Raw genomic sequence first — 14,956 nt, forward strand, 5'->3', positions numbered from 1 at the left:
GGGTCAGGCGGCCTGGGGTGAGCGCTGGGGACCCCTCAGTCCTCTCCTCTCCGCAGGGCTGGGCTGGGCTGTCAGGGCTGGGGCTCTGCAGGCTCTTTGCAGGGTGCCAGAGTAGGAATATGGATCCCAAGGTAGAATAAAGGAGACGGGCAGGTCCTGGCCCCACGTCTGGGCCAAGCAGTTGTGTAGGAACCGGGGAGGGTGAGGAGCTCAGCCTGGCGCAGCAGGAGGGTGCTCGTCTCCCCTCCTGCACCCCATGTCAGCTCTCTGCAAATGCCCACCGCTGCCGAGGCCCACGTGGCCAGGGCCGTGCAGGGCCACCAGCTGCCCCACTCCCCCCTGGCAGCCCCCCCGAGCCGAGCTGGCCGGCCCCGCTGGCCGCAGTCTGAAGGTCACACTGCTGCGCACTGGGGACAGCACAGAGTCCGGGATCCCGCGGGCGCGCTGGGGCTCAGGAGCACTCTGAAGCCACCGGTCACAATGTTTTGGGGTCTCCTTTCCCTCCTCCTCTTTGCCGTGGTCAGCGGGACCCCCGTCGGGGACCAGGATGAGGATATCCAAGTGCAGGAGAATTTTGAGGCTGAGCGGGTAATGGCGGCTTGCGGTCCCTTAATTCTGGGGCAGAAGGGATAGGGGAAAGCTTTATTTCCTTCTCCTCCAGAAGGGAGGGAGATATTTATCCATGCCCGTGTCAGGCTGTGTGGGACAGGCATTGGCAGCGTGTCCTTCCCGGGGTGCCACCCCACCAGCTCTGGCCGTTGGGATGGCCTCAGCTCGGCAAACACCTCAGCCAGGCGGCCGGAGCCCGAGCGGCTGGGGCTGGTGAATCCCATGAGATGCCTGTTGATCCGCCCAGCCTAAGAGGTGCTGGCAGGGCCCGCGGGCAGCCCCAGCGCGCAGGATTCATGCAGGATGCAGCGTGCCGGGGAGATGTCCCGCAGGCAGCCCTGTCCCCTGCCAGGCTCTGAGCAGCCCCACATGTGTGCCTGGGTCTGGGGTCCCCCGGGACACACAGGGAGATGCCAGCCTGATGCCTCCAGCTCTGCCTGGTGGTCAGGGAACCCAGGAAAATCCTGCTTCGTGCTGATCCGCTTCCTAAATCCTGCAGCAGCTCTGGCCTTGGCACCCTGCACCATCATCCCCCCAGCTGCTCTCTGGGCCAGGAATATTTCGGCTCTGCAGGAAACCAGGAGGTGCCCTACCTCGGTGGAAAGGGCTGGCGGTGATGTCCCTTTTTTCTCCCCGCAGATGTACGGGAAGTGGTATGACATCGCCATCGGCACGACCTGCACGTGGATGAAGAACTACAAGGAGAAGTTCAGCATGGGCACACTGGTGCTGGGCCCTGGCCCCAGCAACGACCAGATCAGCACCGCCAGCACCCGGCTGCGGTAGGGGCACTGCCGTGGGTGCTCGAGCCTCCCCCAGAGCCACCCCACGATCTCCCAGGGGCTGGGACAGGACACGGGAGTTGCTTGCCCTGGCTGGCATCAGAGCCCTGAGGAGGGTCTGGGTTGAGCTCAAACACCCAGGGTGATTTCAGGGGTCCTGCGCCATGGCCTTGGTGCCCAAGACATGATTTTTGTGCAATAACCAGAAAAACGATCACTCCAAGCAGCTGCTTGTTTTCCTCCTCCCTCCAGGCAAGGTGACTGCACGCGTATCTCAGGAGAGTACCTGAAAACCAGCACTCCCGGCAAATACACCTACTATAACCCCAGTAAGTTGGGCTCGCTGCTGACCCGCTCATCCGCAAGAGCTGTGCCATGGCTGGGTGATGGGAACCAGTGCCAGGGTTTGGGAGAGTGGGGCTCCAAAACCACTCCACAGTTTGGGTCATTTCCAGCCAAAGTATGGAGTGAAGTTTGAGGAAAGGGGCTCAGGGGCAGGGGCTCTCACCACTGTCCCTGCATAGGCACAGGATTATGAGACGTTCCAGCAGATCCCTCCTGTCCCCAAGGGCTCAAGCTGCTGCAGGATCCCACCAGCCACATCTCAGGAGCGTTGGTGGTGCCTCAGTTGTCCACAACCCTCGGTTTCCAATCCCCTCGACTAAGAAGAGGCTGGTGAGCCTAAAGGGACTCAGGGTTGTATCAGAGTCCGCTTCCCAAAAATCAGCTGTTTTCTTGAATTAGCTGCCTGATTTCAGCCCCCAGCTCTGGGATTGTCCTACACTGCCCCGTTTCTCCCCAAGGGACAGGAATGATGTTCCCTGTGTCTCTGTCTCACCAGAATGGGATGTGTCTATCCGGTCCTATGTGCTCCGCACCAATTATGAAGAATATGCTGTCATTCTGATGAAGAAGAAAAGTAGTTTTGGCCCAAGCACCACCCTGAAGCTGTACGGTACGTCTGGCTATGGTACTTGAGGACCAATACAGCTCAGGAACACCACCCAATGGTCCCTTGAGGCACCTGACCGTGGCTTTGGAAGTGGTGCTTTGGACCAGTTCATCTTCAGCACTGCAGAGGCTGAGTCTTGTGGCTCAGCTTAAAGCCATATCACACAGTGACCATCCAAACCAGCCCATTGTTTGGGATGAAGGTGGCAACATCTGCTTGGAAGAAACCCTGCAGTGGCAGGAGATGCTGTCTTTTGTGATTGAAAAACATTAGAACCACTTTGTCCGAGCCCTTGCTCAAGGCTGGTCAAGAGCAACAGAGGAGGGGTTGGGTAGGATCAGGAGGCTGGTACTGGGCTTGCCTGTAGCTGCCTGAGCTCTGCAGGTCGGTGGGTGGTTGGGGGACTGCATGCAGACCCCCTCCCACCCCAACCCTGTTCACAGCCTGTTCCCTTGCCCAGGGAGGAACCCGGAGCTGCGGGAGGACCTCATCGAGTCTTTCCAGCAGCTGGCTTTAGAGATGGGCATCCCCGCAGACTCCATCTTCATCCTGGCCAACAGAGGTAACCCACCACGAGGCACTTCTTCCGTTGCCTGTCCCCCCAGAATGCCAGAGCACTGGGGCTGCTCCTTCTTGGTGCGCAAGGCTGGGGAGAAAGGGGGACAGTCAGGATGGAGGGAGGAGAGACAAGGGCTTTAGTAGGGTGGGACGGGAATAAGAGAAGGCCATGTATCAGTTAGGCTTCCACCAGCTTCCAGTTAGTGGGGTCCTTGCTGGGCTGTCAGGTCAACGCACCCCACAATGTTGTACTGGAACGAGGGCGCAGGACACCCAGGGTCACTCAAGATCCCATGACTGGGTGCTCCCAGGACCCGAGGAGCTTCTTGCTCAGCCTGGGGTTCAGAAGGTGCTAGCATGACGGAGGTGGGTGTGGGAATTTCAGGGTGATGCTCCTGTAAGTGGGAGGTGGAAAGCAGCAAGAAGGGAAGAATGCTGGGGTGAAACTGGGGGGCATCCCCTTCCCCGGGGTCCTGTGTGTGCACAGTGCAGGACCACAGTGAGATGAGTGCGTCAGGGTGCCTCCCCTCTCATGCTGCTGATCTTCTCTCCTGTCATCTGGGCCAGGTGAATGCGTTCCTCAGGAGACTGCAGCTGCCTCCCAGGTGAGTGGTGCAGCCCGGGACCTCCTGAGATGGCTGGGGACATCCCCTCCAAGCCAAACCTACTGGAGAGCCGGTGTCCAGGGACCAGGGTCTGTGGGCAGGACACATTGTTTGGGCAGCAGCTCTGCTGACTGCCCTGGGAGATGCTCTTTCATCTCTGCTGATGGGCTTTGCCTGCGAGGACGGGGGCACAGGCAGGCACGGGCCGCAGGGTGAGGGTCCTGGGGCCAGGTGGGCACTAGGGCTCAATTCCAAGTGGAAGGCAACGGTCCTTTCCTACTCTGATTTTTGTTCACGGGGTGAAAGTTGCTGCATGTGGAGCCTGGTGTCTCCTTGCCTGGCTGGGTGCCCCAGCCATGATGTGGACCCCCCCTCCAGGGATGGGGAGGCAGCTCAGTGCCCCACTGATCCTTCAGCTACGGTCACGCAACAGAGTTGAGTTTAGAAGGATTTTCAAGGGGGGGGGGACTTTCATAGGAGAAACAATGCAGTTGATTCGAGAGCAGGTAACACACCACCTTACACCAGCGAGAGCGGAGACATGTCCCCAGCACAGGGCATGACTGGGGCACTTTGGGTGTCTTTATTCAAAATATATGATCCTGGTGCCCACCCATGATGAGCACAGGGCTGGGAAGACCATGATGTGGGGAGGGATCACAGCCTGTTGACCCGAGATCGATGACTGGAGATGTGCTGGCAGCACCGAGGAGGGTTGGAGCCTGGACGGGCTGCAGCACCCAGCAGAGCTGCCCCCACCATTGCCCATCCCGGGGGCAGCAGGGGTCCGGGGGCGATGGGGTGGGCAGCAGGTCCCACGGGCAGGGGCTGACAGCAGCTCTGTGCTTCCTTCCCCGTGCAGAGGGCGCGGAGAGCAGTCCTGCCCCCCGAGGAGGGCTCGGCCGCGGGACCCCTGCCCCCTTACATCGGCAACAAGGAAGGTACGTCCCAGGGGAGGGGGGCTGCATGGGGTGTCCCCCTGCCCTGCATCCCTGTTTGCCTGTGACAGCCCATGCTGCGCTCATCCCCAGACTCGTGCCGCCTGAGCCGGGACCCCGGGCCCTGCAGCGGGATGCTCTCCCGCTTCTTCTACAACTCCTCCTCCATGGCCTGCGAATCCTTCCTCTATGGCGGCTGTCTGGGCAACGGCAACAACTTCTACTCGGAGAAGGAGTGCCTGCAGGCGTGCCGGACCGAGGGTGAGCGGGACCACCAGGAGACATCCCGGTGGGGTGTGGGCATGGGAGGTGCCTTTGCTGAGGCATCAGAGGAGATCTGAGAGAGACCCCATGTGTCCAGCATCCATGTGGGAGGTGTGGGGGCCCTGAACCCCGGCCCTCAGAGCAGCCCCTTGTCCCCACAGCTGCCTGCAGGCTGCCCATCGTCCAGGGTCCCTGCCAGAAGCCGGTGACACGCTGGGCCTTCGACGCCACTCAGGGCAAGTGCATCACGTTCAGCTACGGAGGCTGCAAGGGTAACGGGAACCAGTTCTACTCGGAGAAGGAGTGCAAGGAGTACTGCGGGGCTCCTTCTCTGGCAGGTACCCCCACCCAGCCCGCACCCTGCCTGCACCCTGCCTGCACCACACCGCGCTGTGCTGGGGGACCCAGGGCAGCAGCCTGCACCATCTCCTGTCCTGCTCCGGGCTGGGTCTGGGTGTGCTGGGTCTGCCTGGGCTTGGGATGGGGCTGTCCTGGATCTGGGTGGGCCCAGGATGGGGCTGTCCTGGGTCAGGGACTCTGACGAACTGAGGAACATGGTCATTAATCCACAGACAGTATCACACAGGGGGACTGTGTAGACTGCAGATATACTGAGGCCACGACTAAACTTCAAAATGGTCTTGGTAAAAGGGGAAATGGCCCAAGCAGGCTGGGGTGCCATGGGGAGCAGCAGAGGCAACAGCCCCCAGGAGAGGATGCCACTGAGGGAAGAGTGGCTGAAAGATTTGGGGGGGCTGTAGGGACCCTGACACCAAATAAGGACCAAAACAGGGTCCCCGCCGGGGGTGTACCCTCCATGCAATGCCTGACAGACCCTCCAGCTCTAGTCATCACGGGGGTTTCCATATTGAACCTCCTAGGGAGACACAATGGGCACTGCTCAGCCCGTGGGATGGATGGACCAGCAGGTTTTTGGGAGTGTGACGGGGAAAATCTTCCCACAAAGAAGGGCAAGCTCAAGGGTCTTCAACCACAGCCAGCCCTGGGCGAGTCCTGTGGGGCAGGAGCTGGGCACTCACCATGCCCCATGGATGGGAAATGGGGCCGGAGTAGCGTGTCTTAGCGCAGAGCCCATCTTTTATTATTCCTGTCACCAATATAAAGTTCATTAATGCCACCATTGCGGGTGACAGGACGTGAAGTGACATCCCAGGACAGCATGGGGGTGCATGGAGGGTCCAGACCACTTCTCCCCATCACTGACAGCAGGGACAAAGTGGGAAGCATCAGCCATCGCCATCTGTCTGTGGGGCTAGGAGGGGCTCTGTGGGTCCGTCTGTCACTCCATGTGTCTCTCCACTTGCAGAGGACGAGGAATTTCTGCATCTGTCAAACTGACGCGGGTGGAGGACGAGCTGCCGGCACCCAGCACTGGGGCCCGGCAGGAGGGTGCCAGGAGCTGCTGGCAGCGGCACAGGAGATGTCTCCAGCAGTAAATGTCGCTAATGTGACCAATGAGCCCAGTGTCCATCCTCAAGCTGGTGGGGAGCAGGGTGGGGTGTCCAGGAGGGGCAGAGGACACCGTGGGGTCCTCGCTGGCCTCCCCAGTGGCGTGTCCCCCCGCTTTGTGGGGCTGCTGGGGGGTCCCCACTGAGTCTCTCTCCCTGCCTCAGCTGCCCTCTGCCCACGCTGTGCTGTGCTGGCCAACGGGGCACTGGGGGGCTCAGGGCGTCCCGCTGGCTGGGGTTCAGCCCCCCATCTCCTGGGGGCCGGTGGTGGGCAGCTGGGAAGGGGGCAGCAGGACCAATAATTGCTGCTGCATGGAGGTCATAGCAGGAAGGGCATGGTGGGACCAGGGGGGCAGTCACGGGCCGGGGTAGGGCTCATGGAGAGGGATGGGGATCACGGCGGGGGGGGAGGTCACAGCAAGGGCATCAGAGGGGAACCTGAGGGGTCACAGAAGGGGTTTAGAGTCCCCAGGGCTCTGTGGTGGGTCACAGCAGGGAATTACAGATGTTACAGTGGGTCACAGGGGGATTATTGTGGATCACAGGAGGGAATTACGGGGTTGTGAGTGTCACGGGGGGAAAATGGGGGTGTCACAGGAGGGGATTACAGCGGCTGTGGGGATCACAGGGGGCCATAGAGGTCCCAGAAGAGGACTACAGGGAATTGGGGGCCTACAGGGGTCCCAGGAGGGGATTACAAGGGTTGTGGGGTTCACAGGTGGGGGTCCCGGCAGGGAATTAGAAGTGTTTTGGGGGGGCTCCGGGGTGCTGGGGGCAGGGGTGGGTGGCAGGAGAGGATTATGTGGGTTATGGGGGTCGCGGGGCAGCTATGGCGGTCCCAGGAGGGGGTTACTGGGTTCCCAGGGGTCCCAGGCAGAGGAGCCATGAAGCTCACAGGAGGGGTCTGCAAAGGTCTCGGGGAGCCATGAGGGGCCCAGGAGGGGGTGACGGGGGTTATGGGGGTACATATGGGGGCCCGGGAAGGGTTCCGAGGGGCCGTGGGGGATCACAGGGGTCCTGGGGGCGCGCCCAGGGCGGGCCGAAGCCAGGCGCGGGCCCCGCCGCCGGCCGCGCTCCGCGCCCTGCTGGCCCCTGGCGGCCGCCGTACCCGGCGCCGCGCGCGCCCCGTCCCCCGGCGGCGAGGCGGAAGAGGCAAGATGGCGACGGCGGCGGGAGCCCCGTGCCGCCTCCGCTCCCCGCGCCCGGCCTCCAGCGGCGGCGCCCGGCGGGGCTGAGCCGCCGCCCCGGCCCCACCGCCGCCGGCAGGAGCCCCCCTGTCTCCCCGCACCGCCCCGGTCCCGGGCCATGCCCGGTTAGCGCCCCGCACCCCGGCACACGGCGGGGCCCCGGCTGAGCCCTCTCCCCGCCGCTGCGGGCCGGGCCGGGCCGAGCCCGCACACCTCCGCCCTGCCGAGCCCGGGAGGCCCCTCATGGCCGGCCCAGCCCTGCCTCAGCCCTGATTTTCCCGCGCCGCTGTGAGTCCCCCCGATGCCCCCTGCCCCGGGGCCGCCCTGCCCCTGAGCCCCGGCGCAGCGGCCCTTTTCCCGCAAGTGGTGGCGCAGGTGTGGGACCAGAAAGATGTTCTCGGCCCTGAAGAAGCTGGTGGGCTCGGACCAGACTCCGGTCAGAGACAAGAATATCCCTGCGGGGCTGCAGTCCATGAACCAGGCTCTGCAGAGGAGGTTTGCCAAGGGAGTCCAGTATAACAGTGAGTCGGAGCCCAGGTTCGGGGGGTCTGGCGGGGGCCACGGCTGGCCCCGGGTGGGAGGCGAGACGCGTCGGTGTGGCCCATCTGATGCCCCATAGCGTGGTGGGACTGTGACATGCATATGCTTTCGTTGTGCGTGGTGGTGCTTTTGCCGGTATTTGCCCAAAGCCAAGTTTGCAATGAAATATTAGAGCTTGCGGAAGCGTGGGAGGCAGGAGGGATGGGAAACTTTTCCCTTTCTGTGCGGGACTCGGGAACCTGTAGTGCAGCAGTGTCCCCAGTCAGCAGATGTCCTGAACGGCTGCCTGCTTTCCGCTGATTGTGGCACAAGAGAGAATTCCTTGTAAATCAATTTTTGTCAGTTAAACCATCAAGAGAGTAACTCCCCTGAGTGTGTGGGTGACCTTCCCTGCAGCCCAGGATAATGGTATTTATAATTAAGCTCTAGTGGTTATATGATAAGGGTCTATTGAAAAGCTCTGCCCTGCCAGGCTTCAATACAAGGGGAGTGATGTATGCCTTTATGTGCCCTTGGTACATAATTTCATTCTGATTATCTGTTTCTGCAATTGATACGTTTGCTCTTTTCTCAGGGAACATCTTCAGAATTTTTTTTCCTTTCAGTGTTGAGGCTCAGGGTTGCGTTTTCCCCCTGATGCTCAGTAAAGGTTATTTCTAATGTTTCAGGAGGGCACTGCAAGTATGTGAAATACATCCCAAAATAACAATTGTGAGACAGGGACGGTAGTTATGTCATCCTTGCTGAAAATAGAGATGGTACCAGAGAGCGCTGCGAGTATCAGCTCGTCTGTGTGGATCCAGGCGGGCAGGGAAGTCAGACTGCAGAAGGCCGAGAGACTGGCGGTTTAGAAGGAAACTGATTTGTAAACGTGGCACTGACTACATTCTGCAAAGGCACACGTGTTGGAGGAATGGAGCTTAGGTTGGATCTTAATCTGAAAGAGAACATGAAGGGAGGGGTTTGCACTTTGGGGTTTGGGGATAGGTTTTTTTGCTTTTTTTTAGTATTATCACTGTTGACTGGGCTTTTGAATGGATATATTTTGAAGCTCTGTGCTATACTAGGGAGAGCATTTGGTGCCTTTGTCCATCGCGCATCTGTTAGATATGCCAGTAGTGCTTAATTTAGAAAATTAGTGTCTTAGCAAGCAGTCAGGAATGTGAACAGAAGCACAGTGTTGTTGAGAGACTTTATTTCCAGTGAAAGACAGGGGGTGAGGATGAAACTATTATGCCTCGGAATACAGCACTGCGTGGTTAAACACGTACCTGGAGATCTGTTGGTTAAAGACCATTGATCTGTGCAGAGGCTTCGTGCATCCCACAGACCAGAACACATCCACGTGCGTCACCGGTACACGTTGAGATCAGGTAGCTCATACCAGCTTGTGAATTATGTAGGAGAACGGAGTTGACTTTTCAGGGAGTGAGCGTTTGTGCTGCGGGTAGTATGGATCAGCTGCATCCTGCTGGCACAGCAGTCGACGAGGACGTGTTGACTAACTGTGCTGTCAGTGAACCTGCATGGGTATGTACCTACTTGCCGTTAATGCAGCAAGGCCAAAAATGCCAGCAGCTGAGCTACCAGCTGTAGCTTGGTTGCTTTTTGTCTCCTTACTGAAAGCCTTGGGAAAGCTTTTTGCTTCGTGCCCTGTTTTATCAGGATTTGTGTTCCAGTTATTGCTTTCATATCTGGACTAAAACTGCAGCTTTCAGTCACTGCCATAAGGGAAGCTTTCCAATCTCCATAGTAACTCTTCCTGGATCGCTGTTACATAATATTTATAGGAGATACAGGCAGGATTACGAAAGGGCTTCGGAGTACCCTACACAGGCATGGCACTGGAGAGAGGGGCAGGTTCCAGCACGGTGAGGTTATGGTCTGAGGTGAAGGTGGGCTGTGCAGGAATGTCATTACAAGGGCCGTTGCCCAGGAAGGGCAGAGCTGCAAATCCTATGCACTGCCAGGGCTCCTTTCTTCCCAAATGTGTGACATTCAGCAGAGGAGTGCAAAAGGTGTTTTGTAGCCACCATTAACACCTATGGATCTTTGAAACTCCTCTGTTCTCCTGCAGTTGGCTGAACCTAAACCAAAGGGTGCTGTGGTTACCTGTTTTAAAGAAATGTTTCCTTGCTTTTGTAGACCATTACTGGCTGTGAACTGAAGCCCATTTCCTTCCCAGAAGTGTATTTAGTGTGCTGAGAATGCCTTGAGTTGCTCGCTGATGAAGCGGGCAGTAAATGGCCTTATCACCTGGCTCTCGGTGCCTCGCTGCAGGGCTCAGAACAGGCCATGCTGTGCCAGCCTTCACGGCTGGCAAGTACATTTTGTAACCAGACAGCCCCCCGGTTTGAGGTGACACTGAAGATGGCGTGGTGTTCTAAAGATTACAAGCTGAGGATTAAAAGCACTGGGTGGTATGCACCTCTAAGTTGAACCAAAATGATTGATTTTGACAGTCTCTCTCCCACTCAGCTAAGTTTTCAAAAGGAAGAGTGTTGCAGGGTGAGCAGCTTTAGATTTCTAATGAAACGATGAGAGCAAAGGCCAGTATTAGCCCTCGGCAGCAGTCACGTCCTCTGCATGGGACATCCTATTTCAAAACAAAAACACTTTCATATTGCATTCCCAGCACACACACTCCTTGTTTGCTCTCTTTATCATCTGCACGGAGCTCCTGTGTTTTACTTACCGTGGCCCAAATAACACCAGAGTTCCCCGAGCGCTATGGAAGGTACAGAGATGAAAATGATGTGGGTCTCTACCATGTATGTAATGGCTTGGATGTTTATGGGAGATCATGGTTCCAAGTATGGGAACCAATCTTTGTGAAAACTTGGGTCAGTTCCGCTGATCTGATCACCATTCGGGTAGCTGTGCTAGCCCAGGGAGGGTAGCACAGGCCAGAGCAAGTGGGCTTGGTGGAGAGCAAGTGAGGTGGATCTCATTCCTTTGTCAGCGGTGCTTGTTTAAACAAATTACAACACAAATTACAGAAGGAAGTACCAGCACGAGGTTACTCAAATGTGGAAGTTCATGTAAGGCAATGATGGGCAAACAAGGGTGAAAGGAAGGGTTCTGGCTGGGTTGCACTGGCAAGAGGATTCCCTGGGAGTTATCCATTGGTGATCAGTGACAGGAGCAAACGATGTGGAAGTGCTAAAGGTTCGGATCCATCCATCCTGTTGCCCAGAACACGGCACGCCGCCTGCTTTGGACTTTATTCTTGACGCTGCACCCAGTGCGCTCACCACGCGACAAACCCCACTGCTGCGTGTGCCTGGAGCACGGGCTGCTCTCCTCTGGGCAGCTGCGGCCTGCCCGTGACAGTCGCCAGTGCAGAAATACCCAAGTCAGTAGCTCCAAGATTTCCCTCAGTCCCTCCCCTTATTACTTTTCTGCCTAAAACGTGCTTTAAAAGACAAAATGAATACCGTATATCCTTTTGGTAATCATTATAGTCCTTACTTCTTTTGTGTTCTTTGAGAGTAGTAGTTCCCAGACTCTGTAGTTTTAAGTGTTTTCATTCAGCGCTACTCCGAAAAGAAAGGCTTCCCCTCGTCCTGCTGCTTCCCACCTTCTTGTGTTTTCTGCTACTGCTGATGCAGGTGTTTGTGCACCTTGTGGCAAACCTGCTTCGACTGTTGTCTGGCCTCTTCCCCCTGGGGAAGCGTGGTTGGGGGTGTCTGCAGATCAGGTGTGCTGCTTTTGGCAGCAGAACCAGTTTAAAGGATTTGAGTTGCAGCCTTGTAGTCACAGTCCCAAAGACCTTAATGAGGGCAAGGTTATGACCCTCCGTATGGGGATTATTAGCAGAGAAGTTTGGGGATCTTTGCTGCGGGGTCTGAGATCCTTAGTTGCTGCGGTGTCCTGGAGCAATGTGGGCAGAGCTGGGAGTTGCTCATTTCTAGTTCTGAGCTGGTCTGAGACCTGCCCTCTGGGCCCGTATCGTCACTGCTCTGCTTCCATTTCTTCATCTGGAGAGTGGAAATCCCTCTATTTGTCCTGATGCAGTGACAATATGAATAAAGCGATATGTGATTCTATGATTCTGTGATTCCTCTCATCTTGATCTATTCCCCATCCCTGCCCTTCTTCCCACAGATAATTTTCCTGTCTTTGCCACAAACCTATGGCTGTTGCAGTAAGTGCTGATTTAACTTAAAATCAAAATAAGGCAGCGATTGTTACTGTCCCGTAGGTAATGGTACTAACCTCACCCATAATTACGGGTTCTTTTTCTGCATTCAGACACAGCCCAGGCCTGTCACGTACCTGCCTGGCTGCACCCTGAAGCTCACTCAGCTCTTCCTGTCTTGAAGGTGCCTGTCATTGAGTACACCTGCCCCAGCCACGTCCCAAATACAGATTTTGTTTTGCTAGAAATTATTTACATCACCTGCCTTCCTCCTGTTCTGTTTTTAAAGACTTTTTCTTTCTTCAGGAAAAAAGTCAGTGAAAACTCATGCACTGTGTAGGAGGTAAGAGATCCTGATATGGGGAGTGCTGAAGCTGCGAAGGGCCGTTGGACCTGTTCAAACTGAGCATGTGGTGCCACGAGCACCTTGCGTTGATCTGAACGTGAGCTGCTCAGGGGTGGGGTGCTCTCCTTGCCATTCCAGCCGTGCCTCCTGTGTGCTGCTCCTACCGCTCCTGCAGCTGGGCACTTGAGCTAGAGAAGAAAACTGAAAAGGAATAATTTTGGGGTTAGCTTTCAGCCGGTTCAGTTCCTTGATCCGACTCAACGTGTAGCTGCATAAATAATGCTCTTGGCACTAGGAAGGTCCCGGGGGAGGCAGGATCACCCCTTCTGGGGAGAGCTCACAGTGAAGTCATCTGGCAGTGATCCTGAGAGTGCACCTTGAGAGCGGCCTAAGTATTTAAGGGAGGGTCCATTTGTCCCTTAAAACTCACTGTTTCAGTATCTCATGCTGCACTTCGTGGGGGAATATGAATTTTAAAATGGTGCTCTAAGGTAGGCAGCGAGAGCATTTAGAAAGCCCTGGGTTTTAACGGGGGCAAATGGAATCTCATTCTGCCTATGCCATGGACTTGCATTAATTCAGAAAAATCAAAGGAACCCAACATTGATTGTTTCACTGTAAGTAGGAAACAGAATCACACACAGAGTGACAGGAAATGCAGGAAATGGTTTGTTGTCTCTGCAGAGATGTGCTGAGACCTGTAAATGAAGTCAGCCTATAAATACTATGTTCATTTTTGCCTTTGTTATCCTTTTGCTATTTTAATAAGTAACTTTGTAAAAGAATAAACAACAGCACGTCTCAGTGTACAGCAGCAAAAGCACAGGGAAACTGCAGCACAAAATTTCACCAGACTAAACTGTTCCACAGGCTTTGTGGTGCTGTCTGTTTTACCTTGCCGCGGCTTAACACCAGCTGGCAACCAAACACCACGCAGCCGCTTGCTCGCTCACCCCCGGTGGGATGGGGGAGAGAATCAGAAGGGTAAAACTGAAGAAACTCATGGGTTGAGATAAAGACAGTTTAGTTTAATAGGTAAAGCAAAGGCTGTGCATGAGGAAAGCAAAACAAGAAATTCACTCACTGCTCCCCATCGCAGGCAGGTGTTCAGCCATCTCCAGGAAAGCCGGGCTCCATCACACGCAACGGTGACTTGGGAAGACAAATGCCATCCCTCCGAACGTCCCCCCCTTCCTTCTCCTTCCCCCAGCTTTCCATGCCGAGCACGATGCTCCACGGCGTGGGACAGCCTTTGGGCAGCTGGGGGCAGCTGTCCCGGCCGTGTCCCCTCCCAGCTTTCTGTGCACCCCCAGCCCTCGCCGGTGAGAGGCAGAAAAGGCCTTGGTGCTGTGCCAGCACTGCTCAGCAATAACTAAAACGTCCCTGTGTTATCAAGGCTGTTTCCAGCACAAATCCAAACCAGCCCCATACTGGCTACTATGAAGAAAATGACCTCTGTCCCAGCCAAAATCAGCACATACCTTAAAGTTTACCTCTTAAACTTTTCTCTGAAATGCCTGCAATAGCTCCTGAGTTACAACAGAAGGCAGCCTTCAGTCTGAGATTTCCTTGCCCAAATGATGATGCACAACCTAATGCTAATCACCTGAATCTGCCATTAGATGCCTCTGAGTGGCCCATTTTCTAGGGGATAATAGCTCCTATTCAAAACGCAAGCATAAAAATTCTGTTCAAGTCAGCTTGTGTTTCCTAATAGCCTTGTGGTTGCCACTTAAAACAAGGAGGGTATTTAAAAAAAAACCCATCCTTTAATGTAACAGAAAATTTAGAAAACAACGCATACTGTTTTCAGAAAGAAAATGGTAGCATTGGGTAGGCTCTGGAAAGTTCGTGATGTTAATTGCTGCAGAAGTTACTTTGCCAGGTTGTGTACAGTTGATGCATTGGACACTTCTTCGGGAGGGTCTGAACGAGCTTCTCCATTGACAGACTTTCCTCGCAGCGGGTACAAGCACGTGCAGAAGCAGAGGCGCGTGGTGGTAGATGAGCTGGTGCGAGGCCGGTCGGTGGAAATGGGGCTGTTGTGCCTTTACCTGAGGCTGCAGATTCTGAGAATGCCGAGTGCCGTCAGTACACCTGCACCTAAAACCAGCTGAGGGCTGGCTCCCGTGGTAGAGACTCTGACACACAGAGAACCTTCAGAGATGCAGTTTCTCTTGGTTTTATTTCACTGTTATTTAAGTGAGTGTATGTCCCCAAAGGGGCATGCTTGTTTTGGTTCAGTTTAGCTTGTTTCTAAGGACGTAACATAGACTGCTTTTGATTTAATTGGAATCGAACTGTGGCTATCAACAGAGGCAGTTTGGCGAATTTATCGGGGGCAGTTTAAGATAGACTCCTGTGAACATTCACTGCTTTGCCCCTCGTCCCTGCCAAGGATTGTCTCCTCACCGCAGACTGTCTGGGCTGTGAGCTGGAGCACCAATACACAGTCCTGTTCTGCTTCCCCTGGGAAAGGGGCTGCTGCCCCAGTGCGAGAAAGCTGGGGACAGCTGAGAGCAACGGCAGCTTAACTCTGCGGTGATGTTCACCAGAAGCTGCCTC

General features: G+C 55.8%; 2 protein-coding genes across 5 annotated transcripts in view; both read left to right on the top strand.

Moving 5' to 3' along the window:
* Positions 1–397: 397 nt before the first annotated feature.
* On the top strand, positions 398–6,191 carry AMBP (alpha-1-microglobulin/bikunin precursor). Its single transcript, XM_054220686.1, has 10 exons — positions 398–588; positions 1,249–1,391; positions 1,644–1,720; positions 2,233–2,346; positions 2,804–2,905; positions 3,469–3,506; positions 4,369–4,447; positions 4,538–4,705; positions 4,870–5,046; positions 6,036–6,191. Exons 1-10 carry the CDS (start codon positions 481–483, stop codon positions 6,065–6,067), a joined length of 1,038 nt encoding a protein of 345 aa, XP_054076661.1. The 5' UTR covers positions 398–480; the 3' UTR covers positions 6,068–6,191.
* A 1,228-nt stretch (positions 6,192–7,419) lies between these two features.
* Positions 7,420–14,956, top strand: part of RABL6 (RAB, member RAS oncogene family like 6) — a 65,630-nt gene continuing 58,093 nt past the window's right edge. For 2 of the 4 annotated variants that reach the window (XM_054220460.1, XM_054220461.1), the window contains exon 1: positions 7,421–7,885. In XM_054220460.1, the coding sequence (XP_054076435.1) occupies positions 7,756–7,885 (130 nt within the window). In that variant the 5' untranslated portion in view covers positions 7,421–7,755. Of the gene's footprint in view, positions 7,886–14,956 lie in introns of all 4 variants that reach the window. The other 2 variants (XM_054220462.1, XM_054220463.1) reach the window with 2 other exon arrangements.

The sequence above is a fragment of the Rissa tridactyla genome, chromosome 14 (genome assembly GCF_028500815.1).
Source record: "Rissa tridactyla isolate bRisTri1 chromosome 14, bRisTri1.patW.cur.20221130, whole genome shotgun sequence".
Classification (NCBI taxonomy): domain Eukaryota; kingdom Metazoa; phylum Chordata; class Aves; order Charadriiformes; family Laridae; genus Rissa; species Rissa tridactyla.